Genomic DNA, 26,280 nt, shown 5'->3' on the forward strand with positions numbered 1-26,280 from the left:
TGAAAAAAAAGGAATTTAACATGTTTCATATACGGTATATTAGCTAGTACTTATTTGAACTGTTTTAATTCCATGTTATTTCCATACTCTAATAAAATAGATGGTTCTTAAAGACAATGGTTTCATTTAGAAACATGAGTTCTATATAAAACCATTTCATGCTTAAATGGTTCTTTGCATGGTGAAATAGTTCTTCAAATTCATGGAGAATGTGTTGTATATGGTTTTAAATAGAACAATTCCCTTCACTAAAAACCTTTAAAGAGCCACCTTTCTTAAAAGTCTACTTGAAAATGGTTCTATATAGCACCAAATTGATGTGAAGCTTGTAACAACATAACTAATTTAAAAAATGTTCTACATAGAACCGTATGCAACACATTCCCCATCAATGTGAAAAACCATTTCACCATGCCAAGAATCATTTTAGCATGAAATGGTTCAAAAGAGAACAAGTGCCTTTACTAAAAAACCTTTAAAGAAGCATCTTTTTAAAGAGTGTACTGGTATTCCCAGACAAATCAGCATTTCCTGCCGTTTAGTTAAAAACATGTAGTCCCATATGGCCAAAAATTAGATATAATATGACAAATTAAGTAATAAAACGTACTTCCTGTCTATGTGGTTTTATAGATCGGAAAAATTTCTTCATGCGTGCTCAAGCAACCTCAGAACATATGGAGCAAAGGAAATTCAAAAATTTAGATATGGATATTAATGAGTTGTGATAAATAACCTTTATATGCCTTTGTTTTCTTTATAGTTTCTTTTTTCCCTACATCCTACACTGATTTTGTACCTGCTTTTGTTTAATAATGTGTTTGAGTGACGTTCTCCTTTTAATTTGTAAAAAGTAAACTAATTAAACTAATTACTACTTTATTTGTGTGAACGTATAAGCAATCACTGCCATATGAATACGGACAACTAGTATGTTGTTGCTGTGGGAAAAGATTTGTAATTTTTGCCACCATTTGAAAATACCAGCAGCCCTTTGCATTGTGGTAAATTGTCATTGTGAATGTACAAATAGAAATGGTCAAAAATACCTTGGAAATTCTTGTTACGTTAAACTTTGAAAGTCAACAATATTTTTTCCCTTGTTCTGAAAAATTACCATTTTGGAGTAAAATTGTATTTATGTACGATTTCAAGGATTACTGAGTGAAGTATTGGGCCTGAAGACTGGTGGTACTTCCAACTCATGCGCTTAAAAATCTAAAAGCAGTTCAAAATGCAGATGTTAATGAATTATCAGTTTAAATAGCAGATATTCTGTATCGCACTTTGATGTTAAAAACACTATTATGTTAGTCGGTCACTAACATTTAATATTAGTGTTAATTTCACATGTTTGGAACTCATACCTTTAGTCAATAGAAGGATTTTGGCCACAAGACTGGAGTAAAACGCTGCATCACACTTTAAAAATAGGCCTAGAACTCATGTGGAGAACATGCAGAATGATTACAAGCACTATTTTTATTCCCATTCTTGATGTCTCTTACTAAGCTACTGAGCAAATATCTTATGTATAATCAATTTTACTTTAGCACCAACATCCAGTGACATGGGCAAAACATGACTATAATTTTAAGCAAGACGAGTCAAATCAGACCAAGTCAGATATGCTGTTTATGTTATCTTTGAATAAAAACGACACAGTAAGGCAAACAATTTCTCATTCAGAACTTTATAATGCCCAGGAAACTATGCAGATTTGGCATCTATGGAAAAAAGCCAACAACAAATAAAAATCCAATAAAAATGATCCCATTCTTGACATCATTCTGGACACCTCATGTCATAATTTGGCCATATATTTACATATGAAGTTGTGTTAATATGTGCATGTTAGTCTTTTTTTTCCATGCCATTACATTTGAAAAACATAAAAAATGATTACCTCCAACCATTCAAACTACTGTGTTACAAGGGAAGTTAATACTCATGTTAACCCAGTAGAGGGCAGCCTTGGGCAACAAACCTCATTCAATTTTCAACACGTGTACAGACCATCACATGGCATCTTAGTGAACCAATGCAGACAAGTTGTCAACCCCAAAACCCCTCATTACAGCTACAAACCCATTACATACTATGGTCATTAACAACAGCTTGCTTGTGTTAAAGAAATACATCAGCATTTTTTCCAACCTAATCTATTTGCCACATCTGTAGCGTAGGTTAATTGCCACACACACACACACACACACACAATATAGAGTTGACAAACACAATGAAGCACACTTAGTATAGAAGTCAACAGGCAGGCACTGAAGCCGAAGCACCTGCCCTTTGACTTGTATTATGAGTGTTTGACTTGTATTATGAGTGTTTTTTTTAACCATGGCTTACTGGCCATGGTTAGAATAAAAAAAATAAGTGTATGCTACAGATGTGGCAAACAGAGAAAGATTGGAAAAAATACATAACCGCTAAAGCTTTCCTTTAATACTACAATAAGACTACTTGCTGTAATAATCAAAATGACCCATTAATCACAAGATATCTTAGAAGGAATCTCTCATGAGACTGTAATATCTGTGACCTCCATTGGAATGTGAGTTGAATCAAACCCAGCCAGACATCATGTCTAAAGAAGAGAGTTGAAGAATATATATCCTTTCAAATATGAATAATTACTTAATATCTTATTTTAATTATCTTATTTTTAGAAGGATTGACAAAAAAAAGACAACACAACCTGCATTTGAATTACGTGTAAGTAGGCAAACAGCCTTTTTCCATGCCAAGCATTACATGTACATAAAATCAAAACCCTCGGTTGTAAATACGTTGAAATGTCAAAGCACACATGATTAAACACTGGACAACTGCTGAGCAGGAGGCAGCTACTTGGATGTGTCAGTAAGGCAGTAGAACTGTCCTTAGATTTATCTCCAAGAGTACGACCAGTAACCGTAATGAAGTCCTTCAATCCACGTTGACACTTAGGTTCCCTCAGAGAAAGCATCCAAAAATGGCTTTCAGGTGTTTAAGTTCATTCGTCATCCAGAGGCAAACCAAGAGTGGAATCAATGTAAGCAGACAGCATCTTCTACCAGGAGTGTTTAAGGAGTATTCAACGCTGGGTAACCTCGAGGGTCTTTAAGTAGAGACAAAAAAAAAGTCCCATCCTCTTAAGGCTTTTTTCCCCCCTTTTGCTTCATCACAGTGAACATCAACATTGTTTTCCCAAGGGAACCTCTTCATTCCATTAACAAGCACTGTGTCTGACACTTTCATGCAGGAAAAAAAAAAACTGAAATGTAAAGAAAAAAAGTAGACAAAAGAAAAACTTTGTCAATGTCGGGTACATGGGTACATTTAATAGGAGAGAAGGGGGAAATGTCTGAAGTTAATAAAAGTGGTGCTTCCAGGCCTCAGTGAACCTTTAAACCCTAAAAAAAAAAAAACACCTCAGCTGCGGTTGGCAACGTCGCTGTAAACGGCCCTCTGTGCTTCACACTCTGAAGCTCTCTCCCTTTCCATCAATGTGGCGCAGACGCAGGTACACGTCAGTGCCAATGCCCTGCATTGACTGGAGGGCCAGAGAACCTCCCAGGTATTCCGCATATGCTCGAGAGGTAGGCAGACCAAAGCCAAACCTACAGACAGCAGAGAGAGATTAGTTTAAATAAACTGAATCATGTCCAACATCAAAAGTAGCCCAGACTACCACTTCACAATTAGCCATTTCCAGAATCTTAAGTCAAAAACCAGTCCATTGAGATGACAAAATACATCATGCACGAATGTCCTGATCCAGTTTCTTGCCACTGATCAGAGTTCTTCAATTCTTAGTAACTGATACTGAGTCCGATCCAGTTGTACTTTCAATGATCATGTAGCCGCACAGTGCACCCTTTGAGTGTACATTAGAGTTAAAACATTCTAACTTAAGATGTGCTAGGCTTCCAATTTGAATCAGCCGTGTTTTTTACCAGCAAGAGCGTAATTGCCACACACTAGGGTTGGGTGACATCTACATATAATTAGCACTAAATAAATAAGTAACTATATAAAAAATGAATTAGTATTAACGATACAGATGCCTACGGAAAACCATGAAGCATTATATTCTATTATCGCCTTTGAAGCATCAACATTAGCTTACTTGTCAATCATCGTTGGTATCTGATAACATCATCTTATCACCCAGGCTTACCACACACAGTACACAGCAGACATTTAAACTGCTTGTTAAATTCTGAAAATGTGCCTCCACGGGACACAGTGGGGTAAAAAAAAGCCTTAAGAGAAGATTAGAATTAAATCAGGCTTAATGAAACTGATTCAGACCCTGATAACTGATTGGATTGCCTCAGATACCTGTTTTTTTAGATCGGACATCGCTAGTGTTAAGTGAAATTTCTAAGGCATTGAGTTTTGAGAAGGCTCACAGTGAGGGGGCAGTATTGTAAAGCCAAAATCAAACATTTGCAGTTCAGCTGGTCCAGTAACGGCTGGGTTGACCAGTTCAGTTTGATCACTGAGCCGATCAAATAAACGCGGATGCAGCTGTGTTGCAACTATCAGGCAGTTTTAAATAGCTCAAGTAAATATTAGCACAACATTGGGCAGCAATTCTTATGAGTCAAATATAGCTGACTGGGAACTCAAGTTCATTAACATTTAGCAGGAGAGCTAAATGTTAACGAACTGTGGTTCTCAGTCCCAGATCACTGGCCAATAATAACCCCGCACCTAAAAGGACAAAAGGAAATAAGGAAGAAGTAAAAAAAGGTTCACTTTATTAGGGACAAAGTTTGACAAACTCTTAAGAAGCTTTTCCACTGCACCTTTTAAAAAATAAATAAACAAATAATTACTATAAACTGGCTATTATTAATTATTTTGTTATGATCCAGAGCTATTTTAAAAAACGCGCTCAATACATGAACGTGACTAAAGGAACTGCCTACAGATTAGTTGGGTTTAGACAATTAAATAACAGACTAAACCTTTTGGATTTTCTTTACATTTAAATGGTACAAAAAACAAAACAAAACAAAAAAAAGAAAAAAGGTCCATACCATAGAACATATCTGTGAATTTGTACCCCTTCAATAGCCAACAATGAACAAAAGCTTCTGGGCCCCACTTAGCACGATTTCATTTGCTATCCAGGTCAAGTATTCTAGTAATACTATGGAGTATTAAATGGACATAAAGCGCAGCTTACCCATGCATGGGGCCAGACTGAGGGCCGCTGTTGGTCATGGTGTTGAAGAGGTTGCTCATACGTGGGTCTTGGGTGCTCTGCTCAGCCGTACTGAAGTGATAGTCCATTACCTTATCCATTATACTGTGCGGAATGCCTCCACCACGATCAGAGATCCTGTACAAGAAACAGCCAAATAAGGGCCAGACATTTGTACTATTGTATCCAAAAGTAAAACAGGTGTAAACAAGAAGGTTTAAAGAAGGGACAAGAAATTTGAATGAATTTCTCTTATGCCTGGTGGGGGTCAGACTAGGCTTGGGCAATTTAAAGGCACATTGGCCACGAAGTAGTATTTGGACAGTTTCACTATTGGTAAATTTTAATGCCGTTGTTCAGATTACTTTACACTCTTTGTGGAGAAAGGATTTTGAAATGAGAACTGTATTTTTGATGGAAACCTCCAGAAGTCTACTAACTACTCAAACAATCTGAACGACACGAGGTGTGTTCTGAAATACTTTTCCGAAAGAGTCTTGGCATGGTCTGTTTAAAATAAACAGTTGGTTAGACACTGTTTCCAAACAATGAACTTGGCACATTTTAAATAGCACAATGCCCAAATAGTACTTTTATTTCTGTGGGATTACAAATGCAGCAAAATAAATAAAATGCAGAGTATCCCAGCATCATCTAAGCATTCTGCTCTTCCGTAGTACATCATTAAATATAACTTCAAAATATCAGTCAAATATAAACATTTGTCCAATGTACATAATTTCTGTAAAGTAATCATCTACCAATACTAACATGACTGTGCATCCCTACTCTATTAGCTGATGCACAGAGTCAGTTACAGTTTCAGAACAAAAACAAAACAAAAAGGTGATAGGTAATCAATTCCACCCATGGTTCAGAGAGAGAGAGAGAGAGAGAGAGAGAGAGAGAGAGAGAGAGAGAGAGAGAGAGAGAGAGAGAGAGAGAGAGAGAGAGAGAGAGAGAGAGAGAGAGAGAGAGAGAGAGAGAGAGACCCACAACAAAACAGTGTTGGGGTCAGCAGTATGCCCAGGTGTTGGCCATAGAATTAGAATAGCTATCATCTGCTATACAGTCTATTCAGTACCTCTGAATGGCTCACAGGAAAGCGTGCAAAAAGCGCATGCACACACACACACACACGCAAGCACTTTACAATACTACGAATCTCCCACAATAGCTGTTGTCAAACACCATTCAAACTACATAACTACAGCTAAACAAAAGCTCAAGGAGCATAAATCTACCTTAAACTCAGTACTTAGTATCCAAATGGCAAATCTTCCATCTGTTCTAAGCTTTTTCAAGCCCACTAAGAACTGAAATGTAAACAGGCGCAGAATGGAAACTAGTGCAATAAGCAGTTAATATGCTGAGTGGTACACTGCAAGACAAACAGTGGGTGTGTGAGCAAAAAATTTGCTCAGCACAAACAGATTTTATCATTGTTCAAGACAGCTGGCCACTGTCCATGCAAGATAGCTTAATGGACTTCTTTTTCCGTGACTGCACTCTGCTTAATGAACAGTACTGCCCGCAAATACAGAATAAGAAGATTGGTTAGACAGTTGCCAGTGCTCTGTTCCATTCCTTTTGGGTTGCCATGGTGATACATTAGTTCAGCATTACTGATTCTGGAAGCCTTTCTGATCCTTTCCTCTCATTTACTCATTTAACTTTTGTGCTACCACATTAGGCCAACTGGTCACCATTCTGTGCTTGACATACATGTAATTACCCAGTCAAATGAATCAAGACAAAGAGACACATATTAGGGGTGGCATGATCTGCAACTAAGCCCAACAGTCTAAGTGCACAAATACACTCACCTGATGACAAAGTCAGTATCATTGTTGGCAATGGTAACCACCACATCTGGTACATTGTAAGGGGTGTCCAAGTGGCTCTCCATGGTGGCCCTATGAAACAAGGAGAAAATATGTTAGGAAGGGGTCTAAAAATAATGGGTGAAATGAAGCCTAAATTTCCTCCTGAAACATTCCATATGGCTTACTGCATGAAAGGGTTCATATTCTACACTTTTCTTGCATTTTAAATTGTTTCTGTCCTTCGTTCTGCTTAGAAAGATTGTGTGGGTTTAATGCACCCAATTCATTTTCAAGTGACCATTTTCCTAACCTTTCTTTAACTTTTATACAGCTGTATGCAAACGTGTGTGCAACTCCTGGTCAAAGTACATATTTTGCTGATTTTCTAAAAGAAAAAAAAACAAAAACAAACAAAAAAAAAAAGCTTATTTGCTGAATATCATATACATGTTAAATGTAAAAAGTGTCCTATGCCAAAGCTATGGCACATTTTATATTTTATGTAGTTCCAAAATAAACTATTTGTTTTTGTGCACTGAAATTTGCAACAAAAGCCACAAGTTTGTTTCCTTTAGATTGTGTTATTTTCACTTAGAAAATCAAAAAAATGTGTAATTTGACCAGGCGTGTTCAAACTTGTTCAAACAACTGTAATTAAACTGCATAGCTGTTAATATGTAACTTATTATGGATGTGACATCACAAATCACAAAATTCAAAACAGGCTGTTTTGCAACATAATTATCCATGTCCATTTATGGTTGTGAATGGCACATTAAAAAAACTTTAGTGTTTAAATAGTGCAAGTTGTCAAAAAGAACAAGTCTGCTTTTCATTATGGCCATTTAAATCACTGCAGCACAAAAGACTTGAAATGGCACAGAATGCATCATTTTAACACACTTTGTCACAGTTACAAAGATTTCAGTGCCAGACTACTTTGTGGGAAACTGGGTCCTGATCAGTGCTCCTGAAAATTTTGCAATAACAAATTCACAAGAGTTCATCCTCATTAGGCCTCATATAAGGAAGACCTCAGTCTTCTGTCCCTAGGTGTACTTTTCCAACAATTCTCAAGAGTATGGGGAATGAGAGCGAGAGGTCTGAGACGAACTGTATAGCACCCTCTTCAGAGCCACTCTCATATCCCTGCGAGACACTGACTCAGTACCTTGAAGTTTTCTGCTGTCCCAAATCAGTACTGTGATTCAGACAAATGGGTTTCAATGATGATCAGCAATAAGATCAAGATTACAGTTCTCCCAGTATTTCAAATGCAGTCTATCAGAAAAGACTGAAGTTAGTGTCTGACATTTGCTTCTGTTGTTCTGCACTAAAGCTACAAAAAACCATCATGAAAACTGCACTTACAAAAGCATGGCTTCTCATGAATGCTTCCTGAATTCAGGCCCTCATCCTTCAGCCTGGAGTATAAAGTAACATACTGATCAAACTGCAGAGCAACATGACTAACTTGCGATCAGCACAGACCTACCTATAGAAGTGGAACCAGTTATCCATGAAAGCAACTCTCTGACCCCAGAGCAGTGCTTACTTTGAAGTTTGCTAAACACAGCCTCAATGGAAGCGACAGCCAAAAGTATCTCAAGTTGGGCTTTGTTGCCAAGGACATGCTGTTCCCTCACCAGAACAATGACACAGAGACAAACTCCCAGTCTGTTCTCTCTCCACCACACAGTCACACCGGCTGATTCCTCACCACAGGCATCAGAGAATCACGAGGTTTCCCTTTGAACTGAATGACCATTCAACCGTTATGAACTACACTCATACTGTTTTCACAGTCTTGTCACTCTTCTGCTTGCCAACTATCCTTATCCGCTGTACATCAGAACATTTAAAGTACAGGTGTCAGGAATCAGGTGTAAAAAATACTTGCTTAAGATAAAAACCTGCAACCACACTGGTGCACAAGATTGTACACCGCAATAAATCAAACTCAAACATTAAATTAATTCATTAAATACATTTAATTAACTGCTGAACAAAAGGCCAGGTACAGAATCTCAGCCTTCTTTCTTTCCCTTTCTTTTCAAAATGCCTCAAATACTCAAAGCTCCCGTCGGCTCATTTTCTTGATTTTCTTCTATTATCTATAGTTTTTGTGGCGTTTTACTATGAGCTGGACACAAAAAAATGATGTTAGTCTTGATTTTTGAATTTAGTGTTTTCTGCCATTTTCTTGTTTGGTTTGAGTTGGGTACATTTGGCACAGGTAACATCAATTGGTAAAGTACCAAGAAGAGTTAGCAATATGTACATGTCAGCTATTTGCGTTCCTCTCCCTCACATAAAGCGACTACTTTCTTTAGTCCCAGCCAAAACTCCCCAGCAAGTAGGTATTTAAGTTTTTCTAAATTTGTTACCGGCCCTTGTTATTAAAGTTTATTACACCGTTGTTTGCACCACAGCTAGATGCAACTTCCAATACGCATTAGCCACCTGTTGCGGAATCCTACTATAAGCGATTAACATTATTTATGAGTGCTCGATACAGGTCCACCTTAAATGTAGGAACAAAAAGCGAAGAAGTTAGTTGCTCCCCTAACATCAAGGCTCACAGTATTTCCCCTACAAATCTACTTTACAGACACAATAATGAACACAAGAAATTTCTCCACTGTGTCCGCAAATATGACCACGCTGAATCATAATGGGAGCTCTGTTTTAGAAGCACCGTCCAGCAAGTTAGCTATCTAGCTATAGGTTACAGATATAACGTTAGTGCTGAGCGTTCAAATATTGGACACAGACATTATACTGGTCAAAAAATGAAAGCCCGAGTTTTTCAAAATTGGCTGCAAAACGTAATCAGATCTCTAAAATGACCATTAGAAAGCTTGTTCTCCATTTTGCATACCATTAAACCAAAATGCCCATGTTGATATGGGCTGTAACAGTTGGGTTATACTGCCTCTTCCTCCATTGTAGCTAAAGTTTGATGACCTTTAGATCCTTCATGTCCATTTGATTACATTTATCTTTTATTTTAATCTCCCAGATCTGTTTTGATCATTCCTCTTTTCTCCTGGGTTTTGGGTGGCAGGTTCTTAAGGCATACTTAGGTTCAATTGCCTGAATGTACAGTACTGTATAAAAGCCAGAGACTATCCTTCATTTATTTAAATATTATGAATGAAGTTATTTATTTTTCAGTAGATGTTTGAGGAGCTTAGATACAAGATAAGCCACGTGCGTAGGAAAAACATGTGGGGAAACTGCCCCCCCACCCTTGGACTGGCCAACCTCAGCATCACTGAATGTGTTTGGGATTACTTAAATGATGAGAAGCAGGAAATCTAACCAGCTTCTAACACTGAACTTTGGAGGTGTGGACAGATCCCTGCAGATTTCTTTGAAAAACTGAAAGCAAGTTTACTGAAAAGGATGAAAGCTGTAGTAAAGGCAAAGGGTAGACACACTAAATACTGACAAATCTGCTATTACATGTTATTTTTTGAGGCTTCTGTAAAATTTTGGTAACTACATTTTCTGCTTTATCCTCTCCCCGATTCAGGTTTGTACTCAATAGGTGTTTTGACTAGAAAATAGATAAATAAATGAAGGGTAGTCTCAGATTTTGTACAGTACTGTATTTTCATTGCATGCGTTCATTATATGCTAAAAACACCCAAACAACAGAAACATAGGAAAAACAATAAGTAGCATACTACATCACAGGGGGTGTGTAGAACCTGTAGTAAACCGTACAGTTTTATTATTAGACACAAGACACAGCAGCAGGTTGGTGCAGAAGCGAAAAAGACATTTGACCTACTTTTGGCAGTGCCAAAATTTCTTAACAATTCAAGGAGACAGCGACTTGCAGCAACAAGAGTTCAAGTCAGGTCGCCCTGACCCAACTTCTCAAAAAGCCATTTGTAGATAAGGCCAAAAGCTCCACCCAAACACAAAACAAAACAAAAGGTCAACAAGTACTTTCCAACTGGCAGGTTCCCAGCAGGGTAATAATGTTCCTGCTCAAAATGACACAGCTTTCCGGTGGAAAGCTCCACCATAACAGACCATGCTTTAAAAATGTCTCCAACTAACTCACAGGGAAAATGTCATCCACTAAGTGCACAGTCATGCCTCAGTGCTGTATCAGGTTTAACCCAATGGAAAGTACAAATAGGTTCTTTGGTGTGATGCCACAGAAGAACCATTTTTTGGCTTCCTTAACCTTAAATTAAAGGACGGTTCTTTAAAAGATCCACTTTTGGAAATGAGGCATGCAAGTATGAAGAATGTTTAAGACTCCACATAACAAAGGTCTACTCTAATTAAAAGTCTTTCCAAGAAATGCATACATAAACCAGTAATCATTTAGGGGTCTCTATTTTTTAAAACGTGGAGGTGCAGCAAGTGATAGGGTAAATTTCCAGCAAACGCCAACTGGAAGAAAGGCCAGTGTGGTTGTCCAATTCTCATTGTACATGTTGCCCATTACAGAGCACATTAGAGACCCCAGCATTAAAGCCAACAGTAAATGGCTCATCCAGCCGCCATTAGAGATAATAAACGGCATACATGATATTCAGGTCACACATCCTATAAAAGCTGCAACGTACAGTTGTATGCAAAAGTTTGGATGTCCTTGGTGAAACTAGGCTTTGTTGATCTGCTAAGTGAAAATAAGTTCTCCACCACAGAGAACTTATATTTCACACTTCTGCACATTTCAATGCATAATTATTGTTTGTTTGCTGAACTTAATATACTGTGAAAAAAAACTGCTGATAGAAAGATACATACCTACCTACGAGTAGCTAAATATAAAAGTGTAAGTAATGTTGACAAAAATGTTTCCATTGTCCAATTATGTGTTTACATTTTCAAAGTGGCATCCAAACTAGAGAGAGTTAATGACGTAACCTGAACAGGGTAGTAAATCACCTATAGTGTTGGACCCAAGTGAGCAGACTGTATTAAAAAAAATTACAGCTTAAAGTAGAGGCAGGCCATATGGCAAAAATATAATATCACAATACTTCAAAAAATGTTAATGATACATCACAATATTTATTTTGTCAGACATCTGATCAGTTGGAACAGAGAAAAAAAAAGAACCAGTAGTGCTACATTTTTAAAAAATACTCTGTAAACGCAATAATTTTTATTCAATACTTGACATACTGTGTTGCAGTAAATGCAATTAAACAGGACTAATTTTGCTCTCTTTATAATTAAACATGCAGTTGGTCAGTGCTCTACAAGTACCAATGATATAAGTACCGAAAAAGCATACTGTATTGTATTGTGACAATGTATCACGATAACGATATATATATATATTTATGTCGCACAGCTCAAGCTGAAACCTCAAAAATATGTAAATTCTGGAATTTGGCTTTCCACAAAAGCACAATGTTAGTTTCCAGCAAATGTCATTTCTGAAACAGAACAGTTGGTAAATGGTAGGTTTCCCAACATACCAGTGTTCTGATAAATTGAGGTATTCCCCTGAGAACGCACAGACACTGGCAGTGCTGTCAGCAAACACTTCCCTTACAAAAATCACAAAAGTTCACCATGTTACACGAACATGCAGACTAGCAGACAGGACTTCACATTTACAGGCCATCGATTATGTGAATAAACAACTGGCACAATATGGGTTTTTGCAGGCCTAAATACACAGATCTTTGCCACAGTAAGTAGCGAAGTACTGTCTGAGCCATAAAGTCTATTGTTGCGTATTAAAACACCAACTGCTCTTTTGTTGTTTGTGCCTTTTGATCATTATTTTGACAGTACTGATGGCGGTGTTACCTCATGGCATTCTTCAGGAGCTCAGGCAGTATATAGTCTAGAGGAAGAGGGATGAACGGGAAGCGGGCCGCCACATGGCCATTAATCCGAACTTGCGGTGAGTTTCCATACTGGTGCTCACACAGCCGTCTGCAAGGGTAAGAAAGAAAAAACAAGATAAAGGAACAAACTCAAACACACACATCCAGCAGGTTATGTGGCACCCTGAACAAGAAAAACAGCAGATTTGCTCCCAGCACACCTTAAGAAATTAAATTGCACCCAAAAGCAAACTGAAGGCTCTGTTCAGTGTTACGTTACCTGTGCTGTCATACTGGATATGTCTGGACTATGTTACCTCTAGACAAATGACATCAGTCCTTTTCATTAACTTTGTATCCAAATGGTTCTAATCAATCAAAGGAACTCTCATGTCAACAGCAGTTCCAGCTATTGACCAATGTCAAACCAGGCAAAAGGTGACACTGCTTGTATATTGTACGATGCCAAACATACAAAACCATAATGACGAGCCTTAATCACTTATTTGGTCTGTAATATACACTTATTGGCCTATAATATACACTTTAATTTCCATTAAAGATATTAGTATTCAGCAACAGCTGGTATACAGTTGACCTACAAGTGGAATATTTTGGTAGGTGCATCAAAAAAAAAATGGCCAGTGGGTGCAGGCATAAAGTATTAGTCTAATAAACAGGCGATTTGGTGTGTACGTGACCCAAGATCACGTAACTGGGAGGAGCTTGCTCTCAGTGCATTATATGCGATCAGGCAGGCTTATAGGCTGGGCTTTTGATCCTGGTACTGCGGAGGATTGGGAGGGAGAGAAAGCATAGGTTTGCTGACTCATCTGTGCCAGCCCGGGTACTCTGAAGATGGGCATTAGACATATTGTTCCAAAGCAGTCAGTCAAGCCTTGTTTCCAGAGGCTCTCAGAGCTGCCCCAGATTCACAGAGGATTCCCATTGTACTGAGAATGAGATAAGCATTTTAGATAACCCAGAGAAGATCTGTGAATACAGGTTTTCAAGTCAAGTGGGGGAAGAGAGAGAGAAAGGGAGTAGGGGAAGAAGAAAACACAACACACACACACACACACACCACACACACACACACACACACACCAGGGACATGTTTGCATAGCAGCTGCAAATGCCTCTAGGGCCAAGAGCCAGAACAGTATGTGAACATGCAGCATGTGCACGTGACTGTAAGAATGAACATATGAGGAGCAGACCTTCATTCTGTGTAAATACACTGTTGCAGTAGTGTTATTCATGCATAAATCAGGGCTACATTATGCCATAAGCCACATCATATCTTAACCAGACTATAGACTATCACCAATATGACTGTTACTCTCTCATTTTGCAAAAACCACTACACTTTTAATACTTTTAATACAGTTCTGGTAGTACTGTTTGACCGACAACACACTGTGTCCTCTGATTACGCCGTACACCGATTATACTGTTCAGTATTTCACAGATTACATTGTTCAGTACTGCACAATTTGTACTGACTACACTGTCCGGTACAATTTATGCTGTCCAGAATTGCACTATGTGCATTATTTTGATTGTCCAGTAGGCCACTGAATGCATTAATTACCAGTATTGCTCTACATGCACTGTCTGGCATTGCAGTGTGACACACTAAAAAGAAGGTCTTTGGCTGAAAATGTACTAAAATTATTCAGTATGCAGGCTACAGTATGCACACCAAAATCTAAGGTCTTTTGCTAATCCAAGGGAATGAATTCCATCATTTGTAAGTTATATTTTGCACCATGGCACTGCAGTAAGCTAGGAGTTCGCGATATGACAAAGATATTATATCACGATACTTCAAGGCATTTCCACGATACATGATGTGCGATACTTTTTTTTTTGAGATTTAATATGATGACGACAACAACAACGACAACAACAACAACAACAACAACAACAACAACGACGACAACGACGACTCTAAGGATGCTTACTTTGCAATGTAACATGTAGTTAGTCAGTGTTCTTTAAGTACTGACAATATCCACAATATGCTTAGAAAAAGGTATTGTTTATCATGATAATGATTATCCTAATGCCCATCCCTACCATAAAGCCTTGGATTCTGATACATCATTGTAGTCCTATTTAATCTTTGTGACACTTTTGGATGTTTTCCCTCTTTCAGCCACTAACCAAAAATTTTTGGCTACTGATATTTCTGTGCATCACCATCACCACCAACTATGCACACACAATAAATAGACCAATATTACAAAAAAACATGACTATCAAGTGAAATATCATGCAGCCCTACTGTGTACTAAACATTCCTCCTGTGAGAAAGCTTACTGCTATGATGTTCTAGTGTAATGAAAACAAACAGATGAACTGATTTTAATACATGCAAGTGTTTTTGCTCATCTCCTAACACCAAAACCACCAATTTAGACAGTATATAGTCTAATTCAGTCATGGCTTTGAAATCTTAATTCTGCTCACAAAAACATATGGCATGGTACAGTCACAATACAGAGCAAGTCATATGTTCCCAGGTAACTTTAGAGGGAAAAGAAAAAAAGAAAAAAAGAAAAAAAAAAAACTAGAGCAAGACACAACAAGGCTTATGAACAAAACATTTTGGAGTAGACAGCCAGGTAAGCATGCCAATGGAAAATGTGCAAGTCCTTCCTTATTAGGTAACTTCCCTTTCTTGTTTATGTGACGTGTTCTCTGTTTAAGATCGCTCTGTGCTACAGACTGAGTTGACGCAAGTTCTGCTCATAGCAACAGAAAGTTGGCCCGTTCACTTTGTTTACATGAACGGGCTCAGAGAAAATACACAGAGTTCTGGCTCAAGAAGCATCTTGCCCAAATATATCTTGGCAGCAAGAACAGATGCAGTAAGTTATTACTGCCTATACAACATTAGTCACTCCCTGACCCAAAAGTGAGAAACACAGGATAAGATCGCTACTACTTTCTTGAATGATAAGGAGTTTTGGAATAGCGCTGAGCAGACTTGGACACAGGTTAAAGTTTTAATAGGTCATAAATGAAGGATTTTAGTATGTATGAAATTCAGGTTTTAAGATGATTACTAGTAGTAACCTGCTTTTCGGGACACTTTTGTCTGCTTTTTATAATCAGCAGTATGTCACACATTGTCAGAAACCAAAGTTTATTTGAAATTACTTAATAGCTAACATAGTCTGAGGAAAAAGTGTGTGGATTTAGACTTGCAGTTCACACAATACTAACTGGCAGATAAAAGCTTCCTTTACTTCTAAGCTACATTTGCCTCATAACTAACAAAGTTACAAAACACAACTGAAGAAGTTAACTTGGGACACTGAACTCGTCTTGGCTGAGTGACAACATTTTTGTCAACAAATAGTGTAAAAATTGATTTTTGGCTAAACTTTCACTTTAAAAATAACTAGAGTTCAAGGAAAAAGAATTGCTTCAACTGTAACCACAAAGCAAAGCCTCACTAATCAGAGCTTTGCAAATACAGGAGATTTGAGGCAAACAAGACTAAATGTAGCTGTAGATGAGGTAGAGAGAGGGGTAGGAGAGATATGGAGGAGGGAGATATGAAGAAGACTGAGTGAGAAAGGCTTACCGTGCAAAGTCCACCCACTTCTCAATGATCTTTTTAGGTGACAGACGCCTGCAAATGATGCCCACATAATCAGGCTAAACGAGAGAACAGAAAAGTTTAATTAAGACACCACAATACCAGTAGTTTAAATAACAACAACAAATAAAAGGCTTTCTGCACTTTAACCTCATAGCAATTCAATTTCAAAGTGCTAGAACTCTATGCCAAAACAACAAAATGGGGTCACTGTGCAAATACTTATGGACTGTAAGTGTATGCATGTCTATATAAACACAAAAATGATTAACACAACACGAGCACTCATTACACTGAGAAACTTATAGGCATATGCAAATAATTACTCAGCCCAAACTGAGCCTCTTGATCAGTGAGCTGGGCCATGATGTTGTCACAGGTCCATTATCACAATCCCATTACAGATATGACACAGTGTTGAGCAACAAACCCAGCATTCCTGACAACTGAAAACTGCTTTGTCGCTGACTGTTTAACTAAGGGATTAGGGAGTAAGCAATGAACCCAGTGGTACTGCTGTGGTTCTTCCAGTCCTGTAACTAAAGCACTCATAGCTGGATAGGTCATCTGGGGAAATAACTTGTGATTATCAAGGAGATCTATGATTTCCGAAGCTGTAATGTCTAGTTTTTACAGCCCGGTTCACACTGGGGTGACTACTTTCTATCTTCAGTTTGTCTCAACCTGAAGCACCTTCAGCAAAAGTATTCTAGTTGAAACTGACCAAGCAAACAAAACCAGCCTATAGGCACAGCTGTGTGCTTTTATTGTTATTATAATGCCTGTCACCTAACACTGATGTGAGCATCTGGGTTATTAGGTTTTCTATTTCGGTTTATCTGTGGGAACGTAGGAAGATTACACATATGCTTTATTCCATCACTAACAAACCACAGAACCTCCTCTAGAAAAAGCTAACCCAGCTTAAATAGGGTTTAAGACAAATGTGGCAAAGCTAGTCAGGAAAACATAGTACAGCTGGACAAACCAGTAACATCTGATATACGACATACATATATGGGAGTATTGGGCCAAGTCATGACATGGAGATATTACTGCCCTGCTGGATTGAAGCAGACCATCACATCACAGGATTTACTATAGAATACTGCTGATTATCAGCACAAAAAAATAAACCGACCTCTAGATCTGAAATCTAAGGGCTAAACAGTGGGATGAAACAATAGAGTAAGAAACATACGTTTTCTTCATGAAGGGATAGATGGTGCGTGGCCAACATGCGAATGCCCAGACGCGACGTCAGGGTTGTGTCCAGAAAATTTCGGACAAGTGCCTCATCCTAACAAACATAACATACATGTTTATAAAAGAACAAACACTCATTACATACATACATAATATTTATAATGACTAAATAACATAAGTTATAGTTATAGGTGACATATTGAATAATGCAATTTTTCCCAAATGGCACATGAATTGTCACCAGGCAAACAACAGAATAGAGGTCAAAGGAATAAGTGCATCAACTGGGTGTGCTTTCTTACTTGGATGTGTTTACGACACTCCCTGAAGCCCTCTGCAAGCATGGTGACCACATCTTTATGGTCATCAAGGAGCTGCTGAACAAGCTTGCTATAGCGTGACTCGGTGTCCTGATCTTTAATCTGAAGTAGAGTGCAAAGTCCAGCACTTCATTTAAGCAAACCCAAAAACTGTGGTGGGCATTATGGCAAAAAAGACATCATAGCTGAAGACATTTTCACAATACATGATACATATCGTGATATCATATTTAACTTACATTTAAGTTGAAACAGATACAATGCTTCAGCAGTGTCACATTTAAAAATGCTATCAAAGACAGTAGGATTTGAAGGACAGTGATTCGCCCTTGAGATGCATGGATATGGGAACTGTGTGCTGAGGTTTCATTCCATAATTTGTCCATGTTCGTGTCTGCTACATAAACAGTCATAAAATGTAGTTTAAAATTCTAGATTTTTTAAATTTTACTGCTCTGCTGCAGTCCAACAAATACATCAAACAATTATTGGACATATTCATCAAATTTAAAGATCTGTGCATTGCAGATAAAGAAAAAAAAAAAAATCAGACATTATCATGCATCCTTAATTTGAATTCCATCCAATTAAGCAGTGCCAATTATGCTCTTTTAGACTCCTGGCACTGTGGATGGCCCTATTTTGACACCTAGGAACAAAAATGATTCAAATTCATGATTGGCTAAAATCTTCAAAAATCTTCAAAGCTACAATGCTCAGGAACCTCTTTTTTAATCTCCCTTTTGATTTAAACATGCAGCTGTCAGTATTATGCAAGAACTGACAAAACCCACAGTGGAGCTCACAGTAAAATTTATCATAAAACAATAAGATATCACCATATCACCCATCCCTACCCAATCATAGTTTGCTTGAGCAATGAACCAGTAAGCAATTACTTTGACATCCAAAAGAACACAGAAAGCAAGACAAAATAATAGCAACAGATTACACAACCTTAGAAACTCAAGACTTTGTGAGTTAGCTGGAGGGAATGAGGTTCTCATTTTGCTTGTTACTCAATATTTTGTTAAAAGTTTCAGAACCCAAAAGCAACACTTTTTTTTTTAAGTAGATCCACACCTATTCCTGACAAACCACGGTAGCATCATGAAAAGCTGCTCATAGTCTTGCACAACTCCAGAAATCTCCCATGAGCAAGCACTTCATTCAGTCAACAGGGGATTAGATGTTGCTCCAGAGGGGGCAGTCCATCTGAGCAAAGCCCCCCCGTCGCCTCTCCAGTTACAGTGGAGTCTAGGACACGTTTTAATTATGAAAGATCTAAAAGTAGACTGTATGAACTTGACCTGACCTTTGGGCACAAGTGTGCTTAAATCAGTGTGGACTGGGGGCAGGTACTCACCGCCGGAAAATCGCTCAGCATGTGATAGGCGCGGATGTAAAGCTCATGCTGTGGGGGGAAGAGAGAGGGCAGAAAATATGGTTAGAGTCTGAAGGAACCGATGGGGCCCACAGCTGTGCTTCCATTGCCCACAAGTAACATTCGAAGAATCCCCTCCCTACACACGTTTGACATTCTATTTGGGTTCCAGGAACATCCACAAGACAAAAGTAATGGAAAACATTTCAAGCCTAGAGTTCTTTCAAAGAAGTCAGCAGAAAACATGATGTACCCTCAGAGTTTCTGCAGAATTGTTATCACTTGCAATCTAACAAAGACCTCTCAGTCAGCCTGCCAATATATCAGGTCACACGTGAGCTTGTCTAGCATGCACAGAGTGTTTGACATAACTGCATGAAACTCAAACACTCTGAGGCAACACTTGCTTCTTTCATGCAAGAAACCAAGGAATGAAGGCTCTTCTTCAGGGAACAAGAGAGAAAAACATAATCTAAAAAAATGAGCTAATAGTCTCCTTCCTTAGAGTGTCAAGTTCAGTGCAGGGAGGATGTAGGTAAAAGTTCATCGAGAGGAAAGACTCTCATTGTACACAAGCTGAAAGGAGGGAGGGGCTTCTTTGTGAATGCAGTCTCAGACAAAACCTACCCAAAAAACTCTGGTAGCCTTCTCCATTTGGTGAATTCATAACCAGACACAGTTGGTGCTTGATTGACTGTAACTGCAATCACACTGATTAAAGCTTTGTCTGTCTAAATAAAAGAATGCATGAAAGAAGCAACTGTTGTCTCTGTGAGCAAGAGTGTAGCCTAAAAGGAGGGTGACAAGCAGTCAAGGACATTAGCACACATACTAGTTCTAATCAGACACCATCACACACTGTATATTCATGCTACAAAGGTTGTGAAGCGGTCACTCTCAGGCATTCTAATATATCCACGTCTGGCCATGTAAATACACTTTATGCGCAATATTATATTTTTGATAAGCTCTGACAGACCTGACAACGACCATAAAAGAGAAAATGTTAAACCGATTCAGAAATTCACTTCCTCTAACCATTTTCAATTAAGACACTGTTACGGAGGTTCACGTTGTTTGAACAATAAAAATCTCTCTTATTCCTCATAATGCTGATGTTTCGCCTGAGATTATGGAGTAAGGTAAACGTAAAGTTGACACTATGCAGAAGCTTGTGTATCTTGCATTAAAACTGTAATAGTAATAGTAGTAGTAGTAATAATAATAATAATAATAATAATAATAATAATACAAAAAAAATGTATTTATTAAGCACACTTTCATGACAGCATTAACCCAAGGAGCTTCACAGAAAATACACAAAATTCACAAAAAAAACATCTAAAAAGAAAAGTCTTAAGAGGAGACAAAAGTCTTAAGATAAAGATTAAAAATTAAAAATGTAGCAAAACATCTAAACTGTGTGAGATTAGCTAGGCTGGAGATGATGTCATCCTGTGGGAAAAAAAAGATTAGCTAACTGACATGGAACCAAAAAAGGGAACAGTCCATTCATTTCTTTAAATGCAGATAATATTCTGAATGGCAACCACTGATAATCTTATCTTATTGTGAGAACTACTGAAACGTTACTTGGTCAACTGTTATCTAAATAACGGACCAACAAGACTGCACATTCACGTAATTCCATAACACAAAGGACAATATTGTATCAGGTAAGGGAGTTTATTTGTAAACATTAATGCAATGAATTGTCTCCATCATTCAAAAGCAAAACTAAATCTTCTAGTCAATGTGGGTTTAATCAGATGTTGAGCTAATGATAACACTATCATGAGCTAGTGCTAGAGCTTTGATGTTAAGATAAGGTCATCTATGCAAGGTAAATTACTGCCCGCTCAGTAGATATTGTGCCAACATGTTGTCCTGTTCTGAATGGTTCTGCCAAAAACCTAATTTACAAACTTTTTTTCTCCCACTTACCACAGATCGGTTGCTACATTTTTGAAGTCTAGGTTTTGCTTCTTCAGTTTAGAACTGGAGCAGCCAGGCTAACAGTGCTAACAATTACTAGAACCCAGTAGTCACACAATTTTTTTCTGTAAAATTACATCTCCAAAACATCTTTCAACCCACTCAAACCACTTCCAGGTGTTCATTAGGATCACGCAGAACTGTCAATGTGGTTTAGAGCTTAGTATGACTTGGTGTGAACTATGAAAATCAATAAAACTGCAGGCAGCCACATTACAGCTTTGTAAACACCAGCCCTGATGCTGTCTGAAAAGGCTGCCTGTAGCCATTTTTGTTTATTTTTTGGGCCTCAGTAAGTCATACTGTGCTCTAAACCGGTGTTTCTCAAATCTGGTTCTGGAGACCCACTGCCCTGCACTTTATAGTGTTTCTTCTGCTCCCAACACACTTGATTCAACTAATCAGCCCATTAACAGCCCATTATTGAGCTAAAGTAGCTGCGTTAAAGCAGAAAAAGCATAAAATGTGCACCAGGGTTGAGAATCATTACTTTGAACCACATTGATAAGTCTGTGCAATCTTAATAAAGACTTGGATGCAGTTTAAGCAGGCTGAGAGATGTTTTGGAAATATATTTTTATAGAAAGAAATTGAGCTGTTAGTGTGACTTAAATACTAGTGCTTGTTAGCATCAGTAGCCCTGTAGCTCCAATCCTAAACTAAAGAAACAAAATTTGGAATACAAACATGTCTTGGCTGAGTGAATATCTGTGGTACGCAGAAAACTGGGTCAACTGGATTTTTGCCAAACTATTCTATAGCAACTGTTCTTATTACGTTATTTATGTGGCTTTCAGTTATACGCATCAGGTTTCTGGGATTAGTGTATACTATACACACACACATCTATTGATTTGCTGAGATTATCTTATACTCAAGGTTTACTCATTTTAGAATTGCGTGTGTTTAAAGATAGCCCGGGGACTTATGCATCCAGGCTCATGTTGTTCCCCCAAAAAAATTTAATTGTACAAAAAGAAGAGCATGCATCATCTTTGGCGTCTTTCCAATCTATCTAGTTTGCGCACTTAGAAGGCATAAAAAATAAAAAACCTCTAGGTGACTGGACAGAGCCTTTTATAGTATGTCTACTAATTGCTGCCTAAAATACCCAGTTTGCCATGGTGTTAGCTATTTTCAGCATAAACCTTTAATATTTACAACTCTTTATTAGAGATGACCCTGCAAAAGTACACTGTAGAAGCTTTGCAGAGGCTAACCATATCATAAACTAACATTGAACTAAATATGTATTAAATGCAACTTCACATGAAGTTGACATAACCCTAAACCTAACCTAAAATTCAAACTCAAAACTTACCCGTAACCTATTCCTATGTTTCAAACAGTTTGTTAACAATGAAAACATCTGTGGAATATCCATAGGGAACACTTAACGTGTGCCCCAGATTGCTAATGCTAACATTAACTTCTCTGCTTTTCAAGAGTATCTGCCACAGGAAAAGACACAACTCTTACAGCCAATCAGGAGTTGCTGTAACTCCACCACCACTACTAAACACAAAATATGTGTTTACCATGCTAACGCCAACCCAATACTGGGCTGTTTGCGGTCTGTGGGGCTGTTTCAGCAATTCTTGCTACATAAAAAGAAGCAGGACACATGACGAAGGACTTTACATTCAGTTGAAATTAGTCTCGTGCCATTACTTCCATATTGTCCATTACCTCTAAGAGTAGACCTTTCCAGTAGATGCATTAGATTAGAATACCAATGCACTAATCCTGGGGTCAAAGCAGACACCAGTGAGAAAGCATAACAAAAAGCACTCACCACTTGCAGGATGGTGGGGTTGCAACCGATAATAAAAGGCAGGCTGCGGAAACCTTTGATACGATGAGCGATACGTACAGGCAGCTCTTTGTGCAAGTACCTGGCACTGCTCTGTAAATATGACACACATCATAAATCAGTAGACAACCAAGGGATTAACTATGCCAGACAACTGAAAATCGTCCAGCAGAGAACATTAAGTTAATGCAAAACAGTGGTATGACAGACATACCATATTAGGGCATAGCTTACAATAAGTGATCTAGTACTGCTACACAGTCAAAGCAAACGCTTAAAATAGTTTTAAAAAGCAGGTAGTTATAAAAGAGAGGCTGTAATTACCAAGATATGGCTTCCATCTGGAGACTTGCCTGCATACAGTAAGGTGCTTGGTGTGAGTCTAACAGAAGGCTGAGGAGACAAAAAAAAATTTGTTTGGTATTGTGTAGGCCATCTTAATTACAGAGATGAATTAATTATAACTACATGAGTAGTAACACAATAAATATGCCAAAACTGTTCTTCAGAATTCAGATGCGTTACTAGCTATAGAGGGTGTACTGTTCTAGACAACCTGAAGGCAAGGTATTACCTTGCATAACATTTGGAGGAGTGAGTGTAAATTATATATTAGTTCATGACTTACAGGACATGTGAGATAGAGGACATACTTTAACCATTTGGCCACCATCCATGTAGAAGATTCACAAATATTAAAGGGGAATTCTGCAGATTTCTTCAAAAGTTCTACATAATTTAGTTATTGAGATGTAAACAAAGTCATTCAGAATGGTTTGATACGAAATGGTGCATTGTAGAGAAATGTACTGACTCAGATTTCTTTACAGTGGTGGTGATAAGAACCAAGGGTCACTATGTTTACAACACAGACTTCTGATGTGCCATTTTATTTACTATCCAAAACCACCAGTAAACTTATGTGCCTTCTGAGTTTTGTGTGTAACGCTGATGGTAAAATAGTGTTAAATCTGAAAAAATAAGCCTTCTTTTGGGGACGATTTTGCTGTACGCCGCCTTACATGTACCCTCTGATATGAATGGATTAATAAAATACTTTAGGTCAAAACCTTACGTCAGAACTATCGTAAATCAACGTCTCGGACATCAGGGAGTGTATTTGTGACCATTTCATGTAATAACTTTCTGTGAGGGAACGTTCAGAGGCACTAAACTCTTCAGACATCTGTTTTTTTATCGCTACTGCTGTGAACAATTCTGACTTGGCAAGTTTCTCTAAAACACAGCATTTCGCATTAAACCACTCTGAGTGATCTTGTTTACATCATAACCATTTGATTATACACAAATATCGAAAAATCGGTGCACTTCCCCTTTAACTACTAAAAAAACACAGTTTACAGTCAGCTGAATGTAGTGCAGGTTGTAGGAGTGCATACCGTTAGAACAGTAACAGTACAGTCTCTGCAGTCTCTCATACTGTTTCTTATGCATACTTCGAAGCAGAACCACCTACTCGAATCATACAGACTTCTGATTAAGATACTCTAATGCGACTTGAGGCAAGAGCACAAAGTCTGCGAGCTGACCTTGTGCTGACCTGCCGCGGTCGGGAATACCTTCGTATGATATTGACACTAGGCTGGTAGCAAACACAGACTCCACAGACAGCTGCAATACAAATAATTGGCAATTAGGCTGAAAACAGGCCCTTTTCAGCCCAAACAAAACATTGCGCCACGACGTGTGGTTCAGAGCCTTCACGTTTCACGTTACCCTGAAGTAACAGTTAGCCCTCGGTTATGAGGGTCATTTGAAGGGGGGTGGGGGGGGTACTAAGCGAGCTGGCTAACGCTTTCGCCAACAAATTTTATTCGTCTTATGGTGCTTATGCAATGGCTGGTCATCTGGAGCATACAGCTAATGTATCTACATCTAGCTAAGAGAAATGACAAAGTAACGTTGAGCTAAGCTTTCCTAAACCGGTCATCTTAATCCAATGCCCTCACTGTTAGCTACCGTTACTGCTAACTTAACTACTGGTCCCCCAACAACCAGCTAGGCAGTATCCAGACAAGGTAGTGCAGCAGATATTTTACCCATTTGTTGGGTACACAAGGCTAATGTTGGCTTCTTATTCTAATTTTCCGTTCCACCTTAAACAGTGCAGTAGTTACATTCTGGTACATGCGCCAGACTGTAACTGCTGCACTATTTAAGGTGGAACGGAAAAATTCAAATAGTCGGCTGGCGAATAGGAAGCTAATTTCATCTTCGTGTGCAGTACGTCAGACAGCAAAAATACCAACCAATTCAACTACTAACGTTACTGAATAACAGTGAATACTCCCAGCTCTTAAAACCGTTTTTGCAGTTTTGAATAACGTTAGCCAGCTAGCTAACACAAAAAAACAGCTGATTACACGCGTATCGCTGAATGTGCAGACGTCGGTAAAAACGTTTCCTCAAAGTCTCTAAAACATGACATGTCACTGTTTTAGATTTACTGAAGCAAGGAAATGCGTGTAAAGGGTATTAGATATGTTTATTTACTCATCAGCCTCTCGGAAAGCAACAATTTAGCCGGCGTTGCTATCCTGTCAGTGCGGAGCCGTTACTGTAAGTAACGTCAGTGGACGTTAGGTCCACTCCAGCATGCAGACGCGTTAACGTTACCTTTTCAGCGGATGCGTCGATGGCCGACTGGTTGTAAAAAGACGTCACGGTTTTAGATCTCTCTCTGGCCAGCTCTGAGTAGCTCGAAATGGACGACGTAGACCGAAACCTTGCGTTAACGCCGTTTTCTAGAGCCGAAACGAGACCAACAGCTTTCTGGGATGATGGAGGCAGCAGAAAGCCCATTATCCTCGGAGCTCCGCTGCCAAGCGCCTGCACAGCTCTGCCTGTCAGTCTGCGCCGCATTCTTGCTGCTCTTTACGAACCAAACACGGTCCCCTTTTCCCTGTAGCGTAAACCAACCGGCCGGCTTTCACCAGGCCATCTAAAACGAATGGTGGTGTTGTGCACAAAGGCACGTAGCTACCTACTACAGCCCCATAGCACCACTGAGCAGCACACAGCGAGCTTTATGCATCCAAAGACCAGTCCGGGGCGCTGGTGTCACGAGACGCAATGTACAAACC

The 26,280-nt window shown here is 38.6% G+C and overlaps 1 protein-coding gene across 1 annotated transcript; it reads right to left on the reverse strand.

Moving 5' to 3' along the window:
- Positions 1–1,676: 1,676 nt before the first annotated feature.
- Positions 1,677–26,215, reverse strand: bckdk (branched chain ketoacid dehydrogenase kinase). Its single transcript, XM_036579882.1, has 11 exons — positions 25,814–26,215; positions 23,501–23,569; positions 23,159–23,269; positions 19,351–19,398; positions 17,967–18,086; positions 17,660–17,758; positions 16,444–16,517; positions 12,826–12,954; positions 7,033–7,122; positions 5,189–5,344; positions 1,677–3,611 (listed from the first exon to the last, which is right to left on the reverse strand). Exons 1-11 carry the CDS (start codon positions 26,057–26,059, stop codon positions 3,467–3,469), a joined length of 1,287 nt encoding a protein of 428 aa, XP_036435775.1. The 5' UTR covers positions 26,060–26,215; the 3' UTR covers positions 1,677–3,466.
- Between the last annotated feature and the right edge of the window lie 65 nt (positions 26,216–26,280).

This window comes from Colossoma macropomum, unplaced genomic scaffold, assembly GCF_904425465.1.
Source record: "Colossoma macropomum unplaced genomic scaffold, Colossoma_macropomum, whole genome shotgun sequence".
Classification (NCBI taxonomy): Eukaryota; Metazoa; Chordata; class Actinopteri; order Characiformes; family Serrasalmidae; genus Colossoma; species Colossoma macropomum.

Excerpts from the sequence above, each read along its gene's own strand:
- bckdk (XM_036579882.1), bottom strand. The coding sequence starts at position 26,059 with ATGCGGCGCAGACTGACAGGCAGAGCTGTGCAGGCGCTTGGCAGCGGA. Across the intron at positions 23,570-25,813 it reads TCGACGCATCCGCTGAAAAG|CCTTCTGTTAGACTCACACC; the intron begins GTAACGTTAACG and ends TTGTCTCCTCAG. Across the intron at positions 12,955-16,443 it reads AAGTGGGTGGACTTTGCACG|ACGGCTGTGTGAGCACCAGT; the intron begins GTAAGCCTTTCT and ends TTACCCTTGCAG.